Source organism: Podarcis filfolensis (genome assembly GCF_964270895.1).
Source record: "Podarcis filfolensis genome assembly, chromosome: Z".
Lineage (NCBI taxonomy): Eukaryota > Metazoa > Chordata > Lepidosauria > Squamata > Lacertidae > Podarcis > Podarcis filfolensis.
The window spans coordinates 449,170-472,663 of NC_139617.1; the positions used below are offsets into that span (position 1 = coordinate 449,170).

Sequence of the window (23,494 nt, forward strand, 5' to 3'; positions counted from 1 at the left end):
CTTCCCCCTCTTTTTCTTCTTCTCTTCTTTGGCAATCCCTTTTGTGGGATTGCAGAGGTCAATTCTGGACTCACACGTCCTTCAGCAGCAGGGACATTGGATTCCAGGCAGGAGTTAATCCCGGTGTGGATTTGCCCAGCGTGCCTTCCTCTTCACCCGTTTCTCCGTCGCATCCTGAGTTTGAGTGTCTCCAAAGCACAGGACACATTTGGTCAAGGCTGTTCTCCAATTGGAGCGCTCGCAGGCCGGTGTTTCCCAGTTGTCGGTGTTTATACTACTTTTTTTTAGATTTGCCTTGAGATCTTTCAACCTCTTTTGTTGACCACCAGCATTACGCTTTCCATTTTTAAATTCAGAAGAGAGTCGTTGCTTTGGATTTGCTTTGAGACAGTCTTTTAAACGCTGCCAGCCAGAGTAGTCAGTGCTGGGCCAGTTTAGACCACGAGGCTGGTTCCCTGTAAGGCAGCTTTGGATGTATGAAAAACTGAGCATGGGAATGAAGTGTGGTTTGATTTAAAAGTAAAGGTGAAGGGTTCAGTAAATGTGGCCTGTTTAAACTGGCTCTTTCTACAGAAAGCACGGTAGCTTTCCTATGTCAGTTATTTATACCCCACCCATCTTTATTAAAATACAATAAAATACAATAAATCTAGTCATCTTGTTTTGGGCATTGGCCTGCCAGTTGCTTCCAGGAATCCCAGTTTAGTGCATGGAGGAAATAGCCACCCATTGCTGTTTACCACCCCCACAACGGCTACTCAGAGGAACTTTCTGTTTGAGCCTGGACATTCACTTAGCTATCATGGCTAATTCCCTTTCCTGACGACAACAACAACAACAACAACAATTTATGATTTATACAACAACAACAACAACAATTTATTATTTATACCCCGTCCATCTGGCTGGGTTTCCCCAGCCACTCTGGGCAGCTTCCAGCAGAATATTAAAATACAATGATTCATCCAATATTCAAAGCTTCCCTAAACAGGGCTGCCTTCAGATGACTAAAAATGATTGAGCAGAGGGGGAACTTTTTAAATAGACAAGCTTTCCATTTCCCTTGTGGGTGCCTCCTCCTAGAGACATTTCTACCTTAAAAATAGTTAATCGGGTCCGGTGGCACACTGTTAAAACCTGTCCCGTTTGGAGCAAGGCGCTCCTGTTGGATTCTACTTGTCATAGGAGTGTAACAATGAAGCGAAGAGTAGGCGAGTTTCTGTGAGGTTTCCCGGTGCTTGATAACACCTGAGTCTTTTGCGTTCATATTGAATGTTAATATCAAAAGGGGCATAAACTCCCTTAATCTACATTTTGATGTCCTTCTGGGCTGAAACAGTATCTTTGTAAGGGTGGCAGGCCCTTGGAGTGACAGAGCACATGCTTTGCATTTGCACAGCCCGAGACCACATAACACCAGTCCTGAAAGACCTACATTGGCTCCCAGGACCTTTCCAGGCACAATTCAAGGTGTTGGTGCTGACCTTGAAAGCCCTAAAAGGCCTCGGCCCAGTAGATGTGAAGAAGCACCTCCACCAGACACTGGGGTCCCTCTCCCGAGGACCTTCTGGCAGTTCCCTCCCTGAGAAAAGCGAAGTTACAGGGAACCAGGCAGAGGGCCTTCTCGGTTGTGGCACCAGCCCTGTGGAACGCCTGCCCGTCAGATGTCAAGGAAATAAACAACCATCTGACTTTTAGAAGACATCTGAAGGCAGCCCTGTTTAGGGAAGCTTTTGATATTGGATGAATCATTGCATTTTGATATTTTGTTGGAAGCTGCCCAGAGTGGCTGGGGAAACCCAGCCAGATGGGCGGGGTATAAATAATAAATTGTTGTTGTTGTTGTCAGGAAAGGGAATTAGCCATGAACATCTTCTGCCGGTCAGTGTTGGCAGTACTGAACTAGGTGAACCCAATGCTCTGACCCAGTATAAGACAGCTTCCTATGTTGTTAGGTACTGGCAGATTGGGGATTTAACTAATGTTACATCTTGTAATGGGATTGTTCAATAAGAGTGCCAGTTATTTAAGATTAAGAACCTTAATCCTGCCTTGCCCCTTATTTCTGAATGTTTTCCTTGTGAATTCTCTCATGCTTGTTTCATCGTTGTGATTTTCGTTTACAAACTTTATTTCACAGAGTCGCCAATTCCAGATGAAGGTGGGTCTAGTATCTATTTGCCTGCTTGCTATTATTTGAACTAACCCCATTAGCCTTGGCATTCTCCTTCAATAGCTGGATTTAAGCAACGGTAACTTCCTGTCTAGAACGGTGTTGCTTAGAGGCCTTCCGTAACCCACGCAGAGCTGCGTTCCTCTTAACCAGGCAATTGCTTGCATGCAACTGACTTGCTACTTCCTCTTTGAGATAGAAATAATTCGTATGACCTGCTTGCTCATAAGATTATTGTATACACTGCATGAAAACCTTAGGCATGGCCCCTTGGAATATTCTCTGGTGTCTGGTGTAATATAGCCTAGATGCTGCCTCCACTATAGGAACTCCTTACCTGCCTACCTGTTCACCCACCCAGTCTGCTACCCTGCTATTTCTATGAACTGAATCAGAGACCCCAGAGTTGCATGTCCCAGGCAGACATCCTTTTAGGAGTTGTGCCTGTGTCTCAAGAGTTGGAATGAATGAATGAATCTTTATTTGTGTCAGCCATCAGCCATAGCAACAAAACAGGAATGCAGTATACAAAGAACAGAAATCAAAAGTCGATGGTATAAAAGACACTTTAGGATCCTCAATCAGCAGCCAAATAGTGGATCTTCTGATGGCCCCAGCTCAAAACCTGGCAGCCTTTGCTGTCCTCTGCTCCTCTTGACCTGCCAAGAGGAAGGAGACTGGCAGTGGTTGGGTGACCCGGAATGGACAATAAAAGAGGGGTGAGAATCTCATTCCTCAAGTCTTTATAAAGAGTGCAGACCAGATAGCAAAATTCATGTGAAATGGCTGTTTTAGGGGTTGTTTTTCAAAGTCTCCAATGGAGTAATATATTTTGCATTCCTTTCTATGGGAAGGCACACCTTGGTTTTGGAATGCTTTGGTTTCCGGAACAGATTCAGTTTGAGAACTTAAATCTACCCTGTGCTAAAGTAATAATTCCTTTTTTCAGGCAGCAAGCGCTCTACCTCCTCAGCAAACCTTAAGCAAGCGGAAACTGTCATCAGTAAGCGCCTTTCATCCTCAGCAGCACGTCTGAATTCTCCTAGTAAGGGTGAGTGTATGTTTGCAAAACAGCAACAACATAGCATGCTTTTCCACCTTTACACCTCTTCGTGATATTTTGGCCTTAAATTCCCTATTTTGACTCAATTTGTTAACCGAGGAGACAGTGCATATCTCCACCCATTGGTTGCTGGATGTGACAAGGTCCCTTAGAACAGAAGAGTCATGGTAGACACTTTGCAGACACCCTCAGTTCTGGAATTCAGAAAGCCAAATTATTACCCCTGATTTCTCTGGTTTGCCAGAAGCGGCTTAGTCATGCTGGCCACATGACCTGGAAGCTGTACGCCGGCTCCCTCGGCCAATAAAGCAAGATGAGCGCCGCAACCCCAGAGTCAGTCATGACTGGACCTAATGGTCAGGGGTCCCTTTGTTGTTGTTGTTTAGTCGTTTAGTCATGTCCGACTCTTCGTGACCCCATGGACCAGAGCACGCCAGGCACTTCTGTCTTCCACTGCCTCCCGCAGTTTGTTCAGACTCATGTTTGTAGCTTCGAAGACACTATCCAACCATCTCGTCCTCTGTCGTCCCCTTCTCCTTGTGCCCTCCATCTTTCCCAACATCAGGGTCTTTTCCAGGGAGTCTTCTCTTCTCATGAGGTGGCCAAAGTATTGGAGCCTCAGCTTCACGATCTGTCCTTCCAGTGAGCACTCAGGGCTGATTTCCTTCAGAATGGAGAGGTTTGATCTTCTTGCAGTCCATGGGACTCTCAAGAGTCTCCTCCAGCACCATAATTCAAAAGCATCAATTCTTCGGCGATCAGCCTTCTTTATGGTCCAGCTCTCACTTCCATAAATCACTACTGGGAAAACCATAGTTTTAACTATACGGACCTTTGTTGGCAAGGTGATGTCTCTGTCCCTTTACCTTTACCTTTATTTACAACATGGTCCACAACAACTCATACATACAAACAAACCCACCACCATTGACAATTTAATTATCAAAATTAAACTCCTATCCTCTTACACAAAGATAACATAAAAATAAAAGACTTCCTTTATCCTGTAAATGGCCTCCTTATTTACTTCTTGTATACTATTTCTTTTGTATGGGATTATTACATTTTTTCCTAATTATGACTTAAAAAAACCACAAAGTCTCCTGTAGAAATTAATCGAAACAAGTCCAGGTGTGTATTTTGGGGCACTTTTTGGGAAAGTATTCTCTGCATTTTCCCCATTCTTTTTGGAATTCTTATCTGGATTGTCCCCTAATCGTCTCTGTTAATCTGGCCAATTCAGCATAATCTAATAATTTATCCTGCCATTCCTTTTTTGTTGCCACCTACTCTTCCATACTAACCCATCAGGATTTGCATGCTGTCAATCACAAGCACTTCCATTTGACCCAAGACTTAAGTACTGTGTTTTTCCGTGTATAAGACTATATTAGTCTTGTACACAGAATGTTGCCATTCATTATTTCTTCATTTTGGGCTCAAAAAAGAGGGGTCATCTTATACATGGGGGTGTCTTCTACACGGAAAAGGACAGTAGTCAGGTGTCTGAAAATTGGTGGCAGTTTTTCCCCCTTTCCTTTTTTTCCCTTTTCCCTTTTTAAAAAAAATATTTATTTAAATAATACAGCAAAAATAGAACAACAGAAAAAAATGAAATGAAATTGAGAGAAGAAAAAACACAGTTCAAAAACATTGAAAACAAATATTTTTCGCTCCATAAGACGCACCTAGTTTTTAGAGGAGGAAAACAAGAAAAAAAATATTCTGAACGAAACAGTGGACGTATGATTTTTGTGGTGAATGCTGTGGCCACAGACATGTGATTTGACAGTGAGTTTGGGGTAGCCCAATGCAAAAATCCTGAGAATCCTTGTGAATCCGTTCTTTGTAACCACGTTTCTGTGCCATTGTGGCCCCAGGCAACAGTGGGTGCATGATTTTTTTGGTGCAGGCTGTAGCCATGGACATGTTAGGTGATCTGACGGTGAATTTGGGGTGACCCAATGCAAAAATCCTGAGGATCCATGTGGATCTGTGCTTTGTAATCAGGTTTTTGCACCATTGCAGCCCCACAAAAAAGTGGATGTGTGATTTTTTTGGTGCAGGCTATAGCCATTGAGGGACTATAGGGACGCGGGTGGCGCTGTGGGTAAAACCTCAGCGCCTAGGACTTGCCGATCACATGGTTGGCGGTTCGAATCCCCGCGGCGGGGTGAGCTCCCGTCCTTCGGTCCCAGCGCCTGCCAACCTAGCAGTTCGAAAGCACCCCCGGGTGCAAGTAGATAAATAGGGACCGCTTACCAGCAGGAAGGTAAACGGCGTTCCGTGTGCTGTGCTGGCTCGCCAGATGCAGCTTGTCACACTGGCCACGTGACCCGGAAGTGTCTGCGGACAGCGCTGGCTCCCGGCCTATAGAGCGCACAACCCTAGAGTCTGGCAAGACTGGCCCGTACAGGCAGGGGTACCTTTACCTTTTTATAGCCATGGACATGTTACATGATCATATGGTGAATTTGAGGTGACCCAATGTCAAAATCCTGAGGATCCCCCCTCCCAGGCAGCCTCCTTTATCGCGTCCCTTATCTCTTTCCCTTATCGCTTACCAATCAGCTGCTTCCTTTCAACACCCCCTTCTCTCTTGTTTGCCTTAGTGTCTTTTCCTCAGCTGGAGCAGTTTTTTGCTCCTCCTTTTCTTCTAATTTCTCTCCTCATTGCTTTGGTCTTCCTGTCTCCTCTCCTTGCAAGTTTGCTGTCTTTACCTCCCCCCTCACAGGCAGCCTCCTTTATCACTAGCGTCCCTTATCTCGCTCCCCGATCACTTGCCAATCAGCGGCTTTGTTTCAACACCCACTTCCCTCTTTCAAAAAAAAGAGCATGATTTGCTTTTTGACCCTGGGCAATTCAGCTCCAGGGACCACGCATTCGCTCCATAAGACGCACAGACATTTCCCCTTACATTTTAGGAAGAAAAAAGTGCGTCCTATGGAGCAAAAAATACGGTACATGTTGTATAGTACTCCCCCCACCCACCCTCAGCTTCCCTCCGCTACAATTCAACTTCTTTAAATCACTGTCTCCACATTTATCCTTGCATTCTCTGATCCTGCTGCTAGCATCCCCAGCCGGCCATTGCACAAAGTCTAAAGTAGCACGGCAAAGAGAGCAGCCATATCATGCATACGGTTTGCAACGTACTTCTGTCTGTACGCCCAATTATTCTCTGCTGTATTGTGTGACGCTTTTCTCACATAGAGTCAGATTCCCTCAACCGTTTACTATTAAAAGTGATTTATGTACATCTCCTGTCCTGAGACTTTCTAGATTTCACAGACAGCAGGCAAGGTTGTACATGGGCTGCACAAGTTCATACTTCATGACCACATATGGTCATGTTAACCTCCACCTGCAGAAGAGAATTACAGAGTCAGATCTAGTTATCTTGATTTGTGATAATGGTTCTTTGATTCTAAATATGGCTGATTCTCAGTCATAAGAATAGAAGAACAGACTTGCTGGATCAGACCAATGACCCATCTATTAACAACAACAACAACAACAACAACAACAACAACAACAACAACAACAACAACAACAGTATAACAACAACAATAGTATAATAATAATTTATTATTTATACCCCGGCCATCTGACTGGGTTTCCCCAGCCACTCTGGGCGGCTCCCAGTTGAATATTAAAAACACAATACAGCATGAAACATGAAAAACTTCCCTAAACAGGGCTGCCTTCAGAAGTCTTTTGAAAGTAAGATAGTTGCTTATCACCTTGACATCTGGTGGGAGGGTGTTCCACAGGGTGGGCGCCACCACCGAGAAGGCCCCTGCCTGGTTCCCTGTAACCTCGCTTCTCGCAGGAGAGGGACCCCGGCATCCAGGGTGGAGACACTCCTTCACGTCTACCGGACCAAGGCCATTGATGGCTTTCAAGGTCAGCACCAACACTTTGAATTGTGCTTGGAAATGTCCTGGGAGCCAATGCAGGTCTCTCAGGACTGGTGTTTTATGGTCTCAGTAAGACTTTAATTTACAGAAAGGTTCAACCTCACTGGCATCCTCTTCAAATTGACCCACAGAGGAAGGTTTCCTTTTGGGAAGAATGAAATCCTTGTTTACAGAAAGGTTCAGCCTGCCTCGCCAGCATCCTCTTAATACACTTTGAATTGGGCTCGGAAACGTACGGGGAGCCAGTGCAGGTCTCTCAAGACTGGTGTTATATGGTCTTAGCGGTCCCAGTCCCCAGTCTGGCTGCCGCATTCTGGATTAGTTGCAGTTTTTGGGTCACCTTCCAAGGCAGACCCATGTAGAGTGCATGGCAGTAGTCCAAGCGGGAGATAACCAGAGCATGCGCCACTCTGGGCAGGTAGGGTCTCATCCTGCATCCCAGATGGAGCTGCGCTGGACACAGAATGGACCTGTGCCTCCTTGGGTCCAAGATCACCCCCAGGCTGCGCAGCTGGTCCTTCAGGGGCACAGTTGCCCCATTCAGGACCAGGGAGTCAAACCATAATGTAATATAAACAAACCCCAGTTTCCTGAGTTGGATTTAACAGCAGACTGGTTTCCTTAAAATTTGAAGTGAAATCTTCTGGTCTCGTGGCCATGACAGAGAGGAAGGGGTGTGTGCCTGTCAGCCTCGAATGGGAAGTCATTGACTTCGGAACTGTTTAGGGAAGTTTTTAATTATTGATGTTTTAATGTATTTTTACTCTTTTGTTGGAAGCCGCCAGGAGTGGCTGGGGAAACCCAGCCAGACAGTTGGGATAGAAATAATAAATTATTATTATTATTAATGAACTGGGGAAACCCAGCCAGATGGGTGGGGTATAAATAAAAACTGATGATGATGATGATGATGATGATGAACTGGGCCTAAGTCTGGGCAGATGGTTCATTCTCTACATGCTGTAATTGCACTGAGCCCCCCTGTTACTGTTATTTTGTGGGATTGGGACCTAGGAAGTTGCCTTCCCTGCAATCAGACCATTGGCCCGTCTAAGTCAATACTGTTCATACTAACTAGCGGTAGTTCCTTGCGATTTCAGATAGCGGTCTTTCCAGCCCTACCTGGAGACCCCCAGGGGTTGACCCTGGGGTGTTCTCTACATGTGAAGTATCGTATTTTTCTGTGTATAAGATGACCCCTCTTTTTTGAGACCAAAATGAAGAAATCATGGATGGCAACATTCTGTGTATAAGACGACCCCCAATTTTAAACCTTAAAAAAATTGGGGGAAATACAGTAGATTTTCTACCATTGGGATACTGACCTCTTCCGCACAAGACTGTATTTGTGAAATAGAGCATTTACAAAGCTAATTAGGGTTGTAGCCAATTAGAAAGGGTAGTTCACAGGCCCTGTCAATTAAAAAAAAGTGGTTGAGAAATTTCCACCCAGCAATAATTGCTTTCTGAATTAATCGAGAATGTGCTTCCTCTTTCCATCTACGTGGAGTTTTATACACATTGCAATTCAGATTGAAGAGCGTAATCATCTTCTGTCAATTTTCGTAATTGGCTTGATTGATATACATGCCACTATATGCAAAGCTAATCGTGGCACGATTTTATCCTTGTAGGCTCAACTAAAAGAAGTTCTTCGTTAAACAGACTGAATAACAAAGTTCCTCCGAATTCTGAGCAGCCAGAATCCAAAGGTTTGTAAGCAGAGCAGAAAGGTGCAAAAAACAGATTTCCGCCCAGCCCGAAAAACAGGAGAAGTGGGAAAATTGGTTGCTAATGAAAGCCGTTTTTTAAATAAACTCTGAATCCCAGAAGCCAGAACAGCAAGAGGGATTGCTGCGCAGCGAAAGCAGCGATCCCTCTTGCTGTTCTGGCTTCTGGGATAGCTGCGCAGCCTGCATTCGCTCCATAAGACACACACACATTTCCCCTTACTTTTTAGGAGGGAAAAAGTGAGTCTTATAGAGCAAAAAATACGGTAATTTGTTCCGGAGGTCTGTTCTTAACCTGAAACTGTTCTTAACCTGAAGCACCACTTTAGCTAATGAGGCCTCCCGCTGCCGCTGCGCAATTTCTGTTCTTATCCTGAAGCAAAGTTCTTAACCCGAGGTTAGCGGAGTCTGTAACCTGAAGTGTCTGTAACCTGAGGTACCACTGTGTTTAATATTCAAATATAACAGTAATCCGCTGTTAATGTAAAGCGCGCCAATCCACCAGGATCTTTGCCTACATTAACTACATTAAGACGAAAAAGAAATGTGCAGGCATACTTAACATCAGTGGGGTTTCCGCAGGAGGACTGTATGTCTGTCATTTGTGCACTAGCAGTGCAGGATGGCTGAAAAACAGATTTGAAAAACATGTATTTTTACCTGTTTCTTGCTTTGATATAAATTGGGCTTTAAAATTTTAAAATTATTGAGCTTCCCTTAAGAATAACGTGTTTTAAATCATATGTGAGTGTAGGCCATGGGTAGGCAAACTAAGGCCCGGGGGCCGGATCCAGCCCATTCGCCTTCTTAATCCGGCCCGTGGGCAGTCCGGGAATCAGCGTGTTTTGACATGAGTAGAATGTGTCCTTTAATTTAAAATGCATCTCTGGGTGATTTGTGGGGCATAAGAATTTGTTCATTCCCCCCCCCCCCACCAAAAAAAAATCTAATCCGGCCTCCCACAAGCTCTGAGGGACAGTGGACCGGCCTCCTTCTGAAAAAGTTTGCTGACCCCTGGTGTAGGCTCTCACTGTCTCTCCATGATGTTCTTTCTTTCTAAATGCACTTTGACTTGCGATAGTCTCCCATACTTTGCTTCATTAGGCTGCTTGCTTTGTTTTTGCATTTTCTGTTGCAATCCTCTTTGGTTTCTTCCCGCCCTCCAGCTCGCCGTTCCCAGGTCAGTCCTCTGGAGAGCAACGTGCTCAGCCGCCTGCTTACCCCCACCCAGGCCTCCCTAGCTAGGAGTAAAAGTGCCGCCACTTTATCAGCTGATGGCCAAGATCCCTCAGGTAACAGGGCATCAGGGTGGATAAAAATCAATGATTTTTAACACATATGATGTGTTAGGAGTGGTGTATCTGGCCAATGCGCTTATTAAACCTCTCCTTCCAACTCAGTGAAAGATATAGCAAGGACAGACAAAAGGGGTTCACCGTAGAAACATCAAAATGAGAGGAAAACCTAATCCAGGCACCCCCAAACTCTGCCCTCCAGCTGTTTTGGGACTACAACTCCCATCATTCCTAGCTCACAGGACCAGTGGTCAGGGATGATGGAAATTGTCAGGGAACTGCCGTCGGAACTAGCGGAGGAGGCAAGGCTCCACAGCGATGCTGGAGAGGGGCCAAGCAGGGAGAGAGGCAGGTCTCCGGCTGGGGAAGAAAATCAGCGCAACACCAGGGATAGAGGGGGGCCGATGGGGAGAGCAGAGAGGGGCCTCCAGGACTCTTCGCAGACCAGTGAGGAGAGCACAGGTCCTCCGCTGCCCACACCCACCCTGCGCAGAAGACTTCCGCGCGGGGAAAGTAGGCGGCGACTTGGCGTCAAAGAACTTCTTTGCTGGAAGAGGTTTAAGAAACGCCCACTGACGGATTCTGCCAGCGACTGAACAGCCACGGAGTGGATGGCTGTCCAGCGAGAAATGGTTTAACCAGCCAACCTAGCCCAGAGCGGCGGCAACTTACGCACAAGCAACCCCTAAAGCCATTACAGAAATTGTAGTCCCAAAACAGCTGGAAGGCCAAGTTTGGGGGTGCCTGGTCTAAAAAAAACTTAGACATTTGTTGGAGATGTTAAAAACGGGGAGGGTACTTTCAAGCCTATGTGGTAGGACTGTGTGAGGACATGAGAATTTGGGGGTATAATCTATAACGAGGCAGGACATGCTGTGGAAGTCCAGGTTTGACAGCTGTTCCTCTTCAGGGCAGAACAGAAGGGCAGACTTTCTCCGCATATGCAGGATAGCAGACTGGGAGTCTTAGCCTGGGTAGATAAAATTCATCCCTGTGTCTTGGATGCACTCACATCCAGCCCACTTTGCAGAACATGGGACATACTGTGGTACCTTGGTTCTCAAACACCTTGTTTCCCAAACGCCGAAAAACCAGAAGGAAGTGTTCTGGTTTTCGAACATTTTTCGGAAGCCGAACATCAAATTCGGCTGTCGGCTACTCTGGGGCGCCTGCGCCAATCGGAAGCCGCGCCTCGGTTTTTGGAAAGTCCAACGGACTTTCGGAACGGATGAAGTTTGGCACCTTTTTTTTTGCTCTTTATTTGGCTTTGATGCTTTTTCAGTTGATTTGTTTTTGTGACCGTGTGGAGCCCAGTTCAGCTACTGATAGATTGATTGTGTGACTGCGGAAATAGATAGAAGCCCCCCATCCAAACAGTGACTTTAGCTACGGATGGATGGATGGATAGATTGTGTGACTGCGGAAATGGATCAAAGCCCCCCATCCAAACAATGACTATCGTCAGTGCAGGTCAGAAAAAAATTACTATATTTTTCTGTGTATAAGACACCCCCTATTTTGGGGGACTCCAAATTAAGAAAATGGGGGGAGATTGTATCCGTGTATAGGACAACCCCCCATTTTTGCATGAATTTTCAAATAAATAAACCCTAGTCTTACACACAGAAAAGTACAGTAATTTAAATTTTTATCACCTACCATGCTGTTTTATTTCTTTTATAGTACAGTACATTGCTTACTGCTTTCATTTGATGATTCAGTGGTCCTGTTAGATAGTAAAATTCATGTGAAATGGCTGTTTTTAGGGGTTGTTTTTCAAAGCCTGGAACGTGTTAATTTGTTTTTCATTCCTCTCTATGGGAAAGAGCGCCTTGGTTTTCGAACACTTTTGTTTTGGAACCGATTTCCGGAACAGATTCAGTTTGAAAACCAAGGGACCACTGTATTAGCACAGCAACCCCTCCAGGCCCAGTGTGACACATGCTACTGCAATGGCGAGTGGGATTTGCCCGTGCGCCTGGCATCATGGAACCGGGCTGTCACAAGCCAAGTTGAGTACAGTGGTACCTATTTATTTATTTATTTATTTATTTATACCCCGCCCATCTAGCTGGGTTTCCCCAGCCACCCTGGGTTCCTCCCAACCAAGTATTAAAAACACATTAAACAGCATTAAACATTAAAAACTTCCCTAAACCTTGGTTCTCAAACTTAAAGCGTTCTGGAAGTCTGTTCCAAAACCATCCATCCGTAGCTAAAGTCATTGTTTAGATGGGGGGCTTTTATCCATTTCTGCAGTCACACAATCAGTCCATCAGGAGCTGAACTGGGTTCACACAGTCACAAAAACAAATCAACTGGAAAAGCCTTTTAAAAAAACAAAAATGCCAAAAGAAGAGCAAAAACAATACGCTAAACTTCACCCATTCCAGAAGTCCAAATGTTCAAAAACCAAGGCGTGGCTTCTCATTGGCGCAGGCGCCCCAGAAATAATCGCTGACAGCCATGTCGGACCTTCGGCTTCCGAAAAACGTCCGGAAACCAGAACGTTTCCTACCAGGTTTTGGCATTTGAGAACCGAGGCATTTGAGAATCAAGGGACCACTGTACTGCAGCTAGACCTGCTGCTGGAAATTTGAAAATCTGTGTTCTTTCTGGGACACTGGTGAAAATCCCTTGTGGGAACCATATTGGGCCTGTGTGCCAGGGAGGTACAAATCACATGCCTGCATGGCAGCAGATTTTGCCCGAATTCCTTTTGATTCCATAAGAAGCTGGAATGCCTTCCCTTATACCCTTCCCCCCCCCCCCGCCACATTGCATTTCAAACACAGCTGCTATGTTGTTTTCTTAACCGGGGTGGATAAAAATCAATGATTTTTAAAAATAAATAAATAAAATCTTTTTTTTTATTTGAATCGGATTATTTTGATTTAAATCAGATTTTTTAAATGAAAGGCTTTTGGAGGATATAACCTTACTAAAGATTTCTTTTTGAGTTACATTATAGTCCAAAGGCTGTTCATCAGGAAAGAAGGATTTGTTTTAAGATTTTCATGTGTGCTAAAACTCAGTCTTAAAAACAACAAAACAAGTTTAACCACATCAGTTAACAAACATGGATACCTATGCTATCATGTTATTGCTTTAGTGAAATAAATGGTTTAAATTGTTATGAAGGAAATGATTATTTTTCTCCTTCCAATCAAGTACAGCAGAAAAGTTGTCCAAATAGAAAGCGTTAAACTTATTAACTCTCACCATCATTTCATCATTATCTGTCAGTGTATTTCTAAGAGTAGAACCAAATCAGTCATTTTTCATATAACTGTAAATACTACTCTGAAAATTTATTCTTCCAAAAATGAAACCTTCATCTGGTTGTAAATATTAAGATTATACCAGCAATAAACACCTAGTCTTATGCACGGAAAGGTACGGTGCCGTAGTGGTTCTAGGGGTTGCTCGTGCGTAAATCGACACCACACCTGGCTAGGTTACCTGGGTGAACCCTTTCTGTCTGGACAGCCTCTCACCCGTGGCTGTCTCAATCGCTGGCAGAATCCGTCAGTGGGCATTTCTTGAACTTCTTCCAGCAAAGAAGCTCTTTGACGCCTAGTCGCCGCCTACTCTCCCTGCGCGGAAGCCTTCTGCGCAGGGAGGGTGTGGGCAGCAGAGGACCCGTGCTCTCCCTGCTGGTCTCCGGCGAGGAGTCATGGAGCCACCTCGCCGATTCCCCCATCTGCCCCCCTTCTCCACTGGTGCTACGCTGAATTCCTTCCTCAGCAGATGGGCTGCTTTTCTCCCTCCCAGGACGCTCTCCTGAACCCCTCTGGAGCCCTCCCTCTCCCTCTGGCTCTGATGGCAGTTCCCTAACATCCACCTCCTCCCCAGGACCCCCTCCACCCCTGGCGCGATTTTCCGATTCAACCTCGTCTCTTTCCTCGGCCGACAATGCTGGGAATCCCCTGAAGGAGCTGTCACCATCCTCTGAGGATTCAAAACCAGCTTCCCGCGGGGTGGACCTCCCAGTCGGATTCTTCTCCTTCTGACACCTCCCCTCCCTCCTCTTCGGAGGCCGGAAAACCCACAAAGTCCCCTTCGTCGTCTGTGGTACCAAATTCTTCCTCCCAGAATCTCGCTAGTGGTTTTGGTTTATCCGGGAACAAACGGTGGAATTCTCCCACCAGATAGCCGTCATTGATTGATTCAGCGGGGACCCACGTGTTTTCTGACCTGGGTTCTCCCTCCCAAGCTACCAAGTACTCCACCTGGCGACCTCGCCACCTTGAATCGAGTATTTCCGTGGCTTGGTTGTGGTGTTCCCTCTCCTCTACCCGCGGATGGGTGGTGACTCCTCCCTCCCGCCCCGGAAATTCCCGCCCCTCCCTGTACGGTGAGAGTAGGGACCTATGGAACACCGGATGTATCTTCATGCTGTCAGGCAACTTGAGCTTGAATGCCACGGGGTTCACCTGCTGTGTTACCTCAAAAGGCCCCAGCCGCCTCGGCTGAAACTTCTTGCACCCTCCCTTTAGGGGTAACCCTTGGGTTGACAACCACACCCGGTCTCCCACCCGTTTGGCCTCCCCCTCCCGACGGTGCTTGTCCGCCTGCCTCTTGTAAACTTCCTTGGCCCGCTCCAAGTTCATCTTGAGTTGCTGGTGCAAGGCCTCCATTTCTTCTACAAACTGCTCTGCCGCAGGTACACTCCATCCTTCCTTCCCCCTCCCCGGGAAGGCCCTGGGGTGACGCCCATAATTGGCCATGAACGGGCTCATTCCCGTGGCCACATGTTCAGCGTTATTGTACGCAAATTCAGCCAACGCTAGTTTCTCTACCCAATCGTTCTGTCTCTCGCTGACGTAGCAGCGTAGGTATTGCTGGAGTATACTGTTCGCTCTTTCTGCTTGTCCGTTGGTTTCCGGGTGTCTCGCCGTCGAGAAGCCCACCTCGACCTGTAGCAAGCTCATGAGCTTCCTCCAGAACCTGGAAGTAAATTGTTTCCCGCGATCCGAGATTACCCTCAAGGGAGCCCCATGCAGCCTGAAAATGTGATCCACAAACAACCTGGCTGTCTCCTCTGCCGTCACCGCGTGTGAGCAAGCTATGAAATGGCACATTTTTGTCAGTAGATCGACTACTACCATGACTGCTGTCTTCCCCCTTGACCTGGGCAAATCTCCTGAACCCCTCTGGAGCCCTCCCTCTCCCTCTGGCTCTGATGGCAGTTCTCTGACATCCAGCTTCTCATAAAAGATATATGAAAGAATCCTAATTTAACAGTCGTGATGAATTACGATGGCTGCCTTCCTCATGGACAAGTAACCTAGAACAAAAAAACATTTTTCGCTGTTGCTTGTGTGGGGAAAGCATTTCATTTTAATGGCCTGTTCCTTCTGTTTTCTTTTCCCTCTTCTTTTCCCTCTTGTGGTTTGTGTGCTTCAAATGGTGGCGGTCTGTCTCCTGGATCTCTTGAATGAATGAATGAATGAAACCTTTATTTGCGTCAGCCATAAGACGTAGCACCGAAGGAACATGACAATATACACAGAGCAAAATAAAGTCAATGATATAAAACACAGTTTAGAGCAGGCATAAGCAAACTCCGGCCCTCCAGATGTTTGGGACTACAATTCCCATCATCCCTGACCACTCATCCTGTTAGCAAGGGATGATGGGAATTGTAGTCCCAAGCATCTGGAGGGCCAAGTTTGGCCATGCCTGCTCTTAACTAAGTGGTGGCCAAACTTGGCCCACTCCAGCTGTTTGGGGACTACAACTCCCATCATCCCTAGCTAACAGGACCAGTGGTCAGGGATGATGGGCATTTTAGTCCCAAGCATCTGGAGGGCCGGAGTTGAGAGTCTCTCCTCCTCTCTCTGTCCTCTTTCCCCACCTGCTTTTCCCCTCGGCGATCTGTTTGCCTTGCCAAATTCCCAACTTTATAGAGTATCTCCTCTGTCCCCGTTCAGCTCCCGGCAGTGCTGTCAGTTCCCCGGCCCACGCACCCAAAGTGCCCATGCGCAGCCGCAGCACAGACCGACTGAAGGCGACCGGCTCTCCGTCGGGAAACGTTTCGCCAGAAATGGCGCAGGTGGGTCGGCGGCATTTGGGTCGATGACCGCAGGTGGGTCGTTGGTTCAATAAAAATACCAATGGCTTCCTCAAAGCTGATGGATCTCTTGATAGTTTTGATAGGGCAATAACAGTGCTTCTCTCACCGCAGTTTTAAGGATGATGTCCTAGATACTCTTAATAGTACAGTCCTGTTTCTGAACCTTCTTTTCTGTTTTTGTAAAAACAATAACAAAATTGTCCAGCAGCGCCTTAGAGACCTACTCAGTTTGCTATGGGTTGAAGCTTTTGTGTGCAGGCAAATTCCTTCAGATACACGGAAACAGAAGCCCCCAGACCCTTATATGTAGTGGGAGGGTGGGGCGGGGTTTTCTCTTGGAAGGGTAGTAGGAGATGGGTGATTTTATGGTTCCAAAATGGAAACCTTCCTCTGTTTGTCCATATTAAAAGAATGCCAGCAAGGTCAAACCTTTCTGAAAAAAAAAGGGATTTTATGGTTCCAAAACAGAAACCTTCCTCTGCTTATCCATATTGAGAAGATGCCAGAAAGGCTGAACCTTTTCATAAAAAAGGATTACAGACCTGCACCTCCGTGATTAATACTTGTAGTCAATATGGACAAGCAGAGGAAGGTTTCCATTTTGGAACCATAAAATCACCCATCTCATACTATCCTTCTGAGAAATACCCTACCCCACCCTCCCACTATATATCATGGTCTGGTGACTTCTGTTTCAGTGTATCTGAAGAAGTGTGCATGAACACAAAAGCTTATACCATGCATTCCCAACCTGTGGCTTATACCCAGAACAAACTTCGTTGGTCTCCAAGGTCATACTGGACCATTTTTTTATTTATTTTCGACTATTTTTGGTCATCTGCATACTCTCCCTTGCTTTTTCCTTTCGGACTAATTGCAGTCGTTCACAGTCGCCCACAGGTTGACCATACCCACTGAGTCCTACTACCCTTTGGAGAAAAACCTCGCCCCACCCTCCCACTATCTATCAGGGTCTGGTTAATAATAATAATAAATAATAAACTTTTATTTGTATCCCGCCCTCCCTGTCCGAAACTGGGCTCAGGGAGGCTAACACCAAATAGGTAACACTGGTATAAAATCAAGCAATAATGAAATTACCGTATTTTTTGCTCTATAAGACTCACTTTTTCCTTCCTAAAAAGTAAGGGGAAATGTGTGTGCATCTTATGGAGCGAATGCAGGCCGTGTAGCTATCCCAGAAGCCAGAACAGCAAGAGGGATCGCTGCTTTCGCTGCGCAGCGATCCCTCTTGTTGTTCTGGGTTCTGAAATTCAGAATCTTTTTTTTTTCTTGTTTTCCTCCTCCAAAAACTAGGTGCGTCTTATGGTCTCGTGCATCTTATAGAGCGAAAAATACAGTACCTCCTGAAAACAAGTCAGGATCAAATTCAAATCCAATTAGATGGCTTTCCGCAGGATTAGGGTTGGGAACAGTAAACGCTCGTCAGGCCCAACTGTGTGCGCTGCTCTTATATGGGCCTGTGAGAACGCTGGGAGGCCTCTTTCATACTAGACTTTGGTTTCTGTGTATCTGAAGAAGGGCACATGCCGACGTAAAGCTTAGACCCAGAACAAACTGAGTTGGTCTCTAAGGTGCCACTGGACAATTTATTATTATTATTATTATTATTATTATTATTATTATTATTATTATTATTTTACTGCGTCAGGCCAACACAGCTACCTACCTGAATCTTATATTTTTGTGTTGGTTTATTTGGTCTTTTTCAGTTACTAATATCTGTTCAAACTGAAGAGCTAATATACTTAACAAGAAAGTTCTTACAGGGCTGGAGGGAGAGCCTTATATTATAACAACAACAACAACACCACCACCACAGTGGTACCTCCAGTTGCGGATGGGATGTGTTCTGGAGCTCCGGTCGGATCCCGAGGTTTCCACAACCAGAGGTGCTTGTTCTGTGCAGGCGTGCGCTTCTGCGCAGTCATGTGCAGCGAAACGCAGAAAAATACTTCCGGGTTTGTGCATGCGTATCCCAAAGAATACGTAACCAGAGGTGCACGTAAGTAGAGGTACCGCTATAATAATAATAATAATAATAAGGTACCTGTGTTGGTCTGACGCAGTAGAAATTAATAAAACAATTTAAAAATTGTCCTGTAGCACCTTGGAGACCAGAACAAACTTAGCTGGTCTCTAAGGTGCTACAGGACAATTTTTTAAAATAATAATGATGATGATGATGATTTATCCCCCCACCCACCTCTCTGGGTTTCCCCAGCCACTTTGGGAGGCTCCTAAGGGCAGTGTGTCTTTCAGGTAGCGTATTTGAAGTCCAATACTGTCATCATCTATGAATTTAACTTAGAAATCCTTCTGTGCTATGTCTTTGGGAGATCAGGTAGGTCCTTTGGCCGGAGCTCAGAACACCTAAAGCAGCTTCACATATCCTGTATTCAGCTGCGGAATTGTCCGAATTGTCATTGTATTTTAATATTCTGCTGGAAGTGGCCCAGGATGGCTGGGGAAGCCCAGCTAGATGGGCAGGGTATAAATAATATGTTGTTGTTGTTGTTGATATTAATAATAAGATGAAAGATATTTTTATTTTTATTAAAAGATGATCCAAAAAGAACTCCCTTAAGAGAATTAAGTCTTTTGTCTTAAGACAGTCTTTAAAAGAATCTTTCCCCAATTTTTTTAAAAAAATAATTCCAGTAGCACTTTAAAGACCAGCTAAGTATAAGCTTTCTAGGTGGTTGTTGTTGTTTTTTTATTATTATTATTATTATTATTATTATTATTATTATTATTATTATTATTGGATAATTTTACAATACAAATTGCTTGTTGCTTTTCTCATTTCCTTATGTCCTGATTGCCTTTTAGAAAGCGGCAGCTTACCAGTATGTGTCTGTTATTCCCTCAGAAATCGGAGCCCGCAAAGCAGCCCTCGTCTACCAGTAGACGCGCTCCGTCGCCATCTTTGCCCAGTCTCAGGCGGTCCCCCTCTCCTGCTAACGTGGGTAAACGCGCTCCGTCTCCAGCCGCAATCAGGTTTCTATTCATCTCCTCTTCATGAATCTTACTCTAGAGTAAAACCAGCTTGGTCCTCCCTGCCCCCCTTGGTTGTTCTCCTCTTCATCAACAAAGGGACAATTGCATTTGAGCTCCCAGGACGTTTCTGAGCACAATTCAAAGTGTTGGTGCTGACCTTGAAAGCCCTCAACTGCCTCAGCCCAGTAGACCTGAAGGAGCGCCTCCATCCCGGACGCCGGGGTTCCTCTCCCAAGGGCCTTCTGGTGGTTTCCTCCCTGTAAGAAGCCAAGTTACAGGGAAGCAGCAGAGGGCCTTCTCAGTGGTGGTGCCCACCCTGCGAAATGCCCTCCCGTCAGATGTCAAGGAAATAAACAACTATATGACATTCAGAAGACATCTGAAGGCAGCCCTGTTTAGGGAAGCTTTTGATATTGGATGAATCATTGTATTTTAATATTTTGTTGGAAGCCGCTGGCCACATGACCTGGAAAAAATGTCTGCAGACAAATGTTTGCTCCCTTGGCGAGTAAAGCGAGATGAGCTCTGCAACCCCAGAGTCATCTGCAACTGGACTTAACTGTCAGGGGTCCTTTACCTTTACGTGAGCAGAAATGCTATATTGTTATGGATGGGAGCTGGCAGAACTGAGGAAGTGGGGGTGGGTTGACACCTTGGTTTGTAAGCCTTCCTGTCAAACTCAGTGGGGTCAGATTCAGCCCATAATCTTCCTTTAGCTTCTTGCATGTGCTAGTATGAAATCCAAATGAAAATTTAACAATAATAATAATAATAATATTTATTTATTTATTTATACCCCGCCCATCTGACTGGGTTTCCCCAGCCACTCTGGGCAGCTTCCAGCAAAAGATTAAAATACATTAATTCATCAAATATTAAACGCTTCCCTAAACAGAGCTTCCTTCAGATGTCTTCTAAATGTATGATAGTTGTTTAATTTTTTTACATCTGATGGGAGGGCGTTCCACAGGGTGGGTGCCACCGCTGAGAAGGCCCTCTGCCTGCATCCCTGTAACCTCGCTTCTCGCAGGGAGGGAACCGCCAGAAGGCCCTAGGGAGAGGGACCCTGGTGTCTGGGATGGAGGCGTTCCTTCAGGTCTACTGGGCCGAGGCAGTTGAGGAGTTTCAAGGTCAGCACCAGTACTTTGAATTGTGCTCAGAAATGTACTGGGAGCCAATGCAGGTCTTTCAGGACCAGTATTATGTGGTCTCAGCGGCCCCTCCCAGTTCCCAGTCTGGCTGCCGCATTCTGGATTAATTGCAGTTTCCGGGTCACCTTCAAAGGTAGCCCCACGTAGAACACATGGCAGGATTCCAAGCGAGAGATAACCAGAGCATGTTGCACTGTGGCAAGACAGTCTGCGGGCAAGTGGGGTCTTATCCTGCGTACCAGATGGAGCTGCCCTGGAAACGGAATGGACCTGCGCCTCCATGGGTCCAAGATCACCCCCAGGCTGCGCAGCTGGTCCCCTTTCCCCCCAATACAGTACTTCTGTCTTGCCAGGATTCAACTTCAATCTGTTAGCCGCCATCCATTCTCCAACCATCTCGGACACTCACACAGGACCTTCACCGCCTTCACTGGTTCTGATTTAAAAGAGAGGTAGAGCTGGGTATCATCCGCATACTGATGAACCCCCAGCCCAGCCCAACCCCCCTGATGATCTCTCCCAGAAGCTTCATATAGATGTTTAAAAGCATGGGGAAAGAGGCACCCCACAAGTGAGAGCCCAGGGGTCGTCCCCCCCACTTTCTGGACACTGCCCAGGAGGAAGCAGCCAAAGCACTGTATTACAGGGCCCCCAGCTCCCAGTTTAGGTATGATTTCCCTTGCTAAGTAGTTCTTAAGGCTATTGAAATATACAGTAATTTTCTAAGCTCTGTTGATCCTTATAATTTCGGTGAGTAAAGATTTCTGAGCAAATTTCCCTCTAATATTTCACTGTTGTAAAAAAGTGCTGTAAGGGGTAGTAGACCTGGATCTATTTAAATGCAGCCTTAACCCCAGAATCAGAACTTCCTATCTGGACTAAAGAATTAGGAGCTAAGGAGTTGCCTGCCCCAGAATACACTGTAGTTTTCCATGTATAAGACTGTATCCCCCCCCCATTTTGTAAGTTTAAAATTGGAGTTTGCCTTATACATGGAATGTTGCCATTATTTATTTCTTCATTTTGGGCTCAAAAAATAGGGGTCATCTTATGCATGGGAAAATACGGTAGCTGTACATGTTTCTGTGCCATGCAGTTCTCTGATCGATCCCTTTTTCTCATCAGACAAAAGTCTCATCCAACTTCACCCAAAAGACAGTGGCCACCATCTCCTGTTTTGGTCTCCAAACCAGCACCAATTCAGCGCCCGTCCATCACCCCGAACGTCCTTAACATTGCCAAAAAGCAAAGTGACCCAGTGTGCCGACCAAAAGAAAGGTTGGAGGATCCCGAGGGTCAGGATCCTGGCCCGGCGGCCATGCTGCACCCCTCCTCAGAGAGAGAACTGGCGGCAGCTGCTCCAAAGACCAAAGAAGGTAAGAGAACCTGCGCGAAAGGTGATCTGCTTGCCTGTTGATCCACCCTTCTCCCCTTCCTGGGTCTAGCTCAAAGGTTTTCCTCACTGGAAAGAGTAATAATAATAATAATAATAAACAACTTTTATTTGTATCCCTCCCTCCCCGGCCGAGACCGGGCTCAGGGCGGCTAACATCAAATATAAACTCTGATATAAAATCAAACAATAATTAAATTGCCTCTTAAAAACAAGTAAGTATAAAATGGAAATAATGGTTGCCAGAGCCTTTGGAGGATGATGCATTTATCTGCTGTTACAGATGAGCTTTCAGGAATGTCCCATGACTAAATGTGGTCAAACATGTATAATGCCGTTGATTTATGCATTATGTTGACATTTATTTTCTCAGCAATTCTAGTCAGTGAACAAAATCAGCGCAGTTTCTTAATAGTTTTCACATAGGAAGCATAAGGTGAAGGTACAGGACCCCTGTGCTGTTCAGTCCAGTCCAAGGTGACTAGGGTTGCGGTGCTCATAGGGGTTAGGGACAGGGGCTAGAGATAGGGATAGGGGTTAGGGATAGGTAAAAATGTCAAGGACCCCTGGAGAGTTAACTCCAGTCCAAGGCAACTATGGGGTTGCGGCGCTCATAGGACCCTCGTACCTACGGGATCGTCTCTCCTGGTATGCCCCGCGGAGAACCTTAAGGTCCATAAATAGCAATACTCTAGAGGTCCCGGGCCCTAAGTGTCAGGACTGGTCGTTATCCTGTTCAGATCACCACACAAACACTTCTTGTTCTTTTATAACTTTTTATTGCGTATTAGCAAACTTATAAATAGTTCTTATCTTTAACTACTATTCCTCAGAGTCACTTATTTCAGATACCTTCTGAGCTCTGCTTCTCCGTGACCAGCCACCCTCAAAATGGCGAAGGCGCCCTTCCCTTCGCTTTCCTGCTCTTTTTTCTAACCTCCTGGCTAGAGCTGGCTTGTATCCCTCCTCCAAATCTGAACTAAAACTTAACCCTTGCCTTTTCTGGGAACAGCCAGTCCCTCCCTGTTGTTCCTGTTGCTCTCTTCTGTTAGATGCACTGCTCTCCTCCCCGCCTTGGGGAAAACATTCTCCCTCTGGGAAACTGGAAACTCCTAACTCTAACTCTTCCCTGACACTAAGGAAGTTAGATTAGCCTCAACCAGAGCCAGGGCCTTTTCAACTCTGGCTCCGGCCTGGTGGAACACTCTGTCTCATGAGACCAGGGCCCTGCAGGATCTGATTTCTTTCCGCTGGGCCTGTAAGACAGAGTTGTTCCACCTGGCCTTTGGCTTGGAATCAGCCTGATCCACTTCCCCTCTTTCCTTTTCCTTATGTGATGGAACCCCTATTTGGGACTTCCCTAGCTTTTTTCTGGCCAACGTAGGACCAGTCTGGGTAGTTGGCCTTGATGAAGATTTGACGTTTTCTCTCCGCAAACAGTTTTTGATCTGGGCTTCCACTGAAATGAGGCTGCATTTTAAGTTGTATTTTAATCCTGTTTTTAAGTTGTATTTTAATGAATTGTTTTTATACTTGACGTTAGCCACCCTGAGCCAGGTCTTGGCCGGGGAAGGCGGGGTATAAATAATAAAAAAATAAATAAATAGGGGTTAGGGATAGGGATAGGGGCTAGAGATAGGACTTAGAGGTAGGTATAAAGGTCAAGGAC

The 23,494-nt window shown here is 45.7% G+C and overlaps 1 protein-coding gene across 1 annotated transcript in view; it reads left to right on the forward strand.

Annotated features, from left to right (window-relative positions):
* LOC310754017 (uncharacterized protein) overlaps positions 1–23,494 on the forward strand; it is a 52,962-nt gene that overhangs the window by 3,314 nt on the left and 26,154 nt on the right. The window contains exons 2-7 of the mRNA XM_083595425.1: positions 3,123–3,224; positions 8,791–8,868; positions 10,053–10,178; positions 16,118–16,239; positions 19,154–19,281; positions 21,558–21,808. Coding sequence (XP_083451551.1) covers positions 3,123–3,224; positions 8,791–8,868; positions 10,053–10,178; positions 16,118–16,239; positions 19,154–19,281; positions 21,558–21,808 — 807 coding nt within the window. The remainder of the gene's footprint in view (positions 1–3,122; positions 3,225–8,790; positions 8,869–10,052; positions 10,179–16,117; positions 16,240–19,153; positions 19,282–21,557; positions 21,809–23,494) is intronic.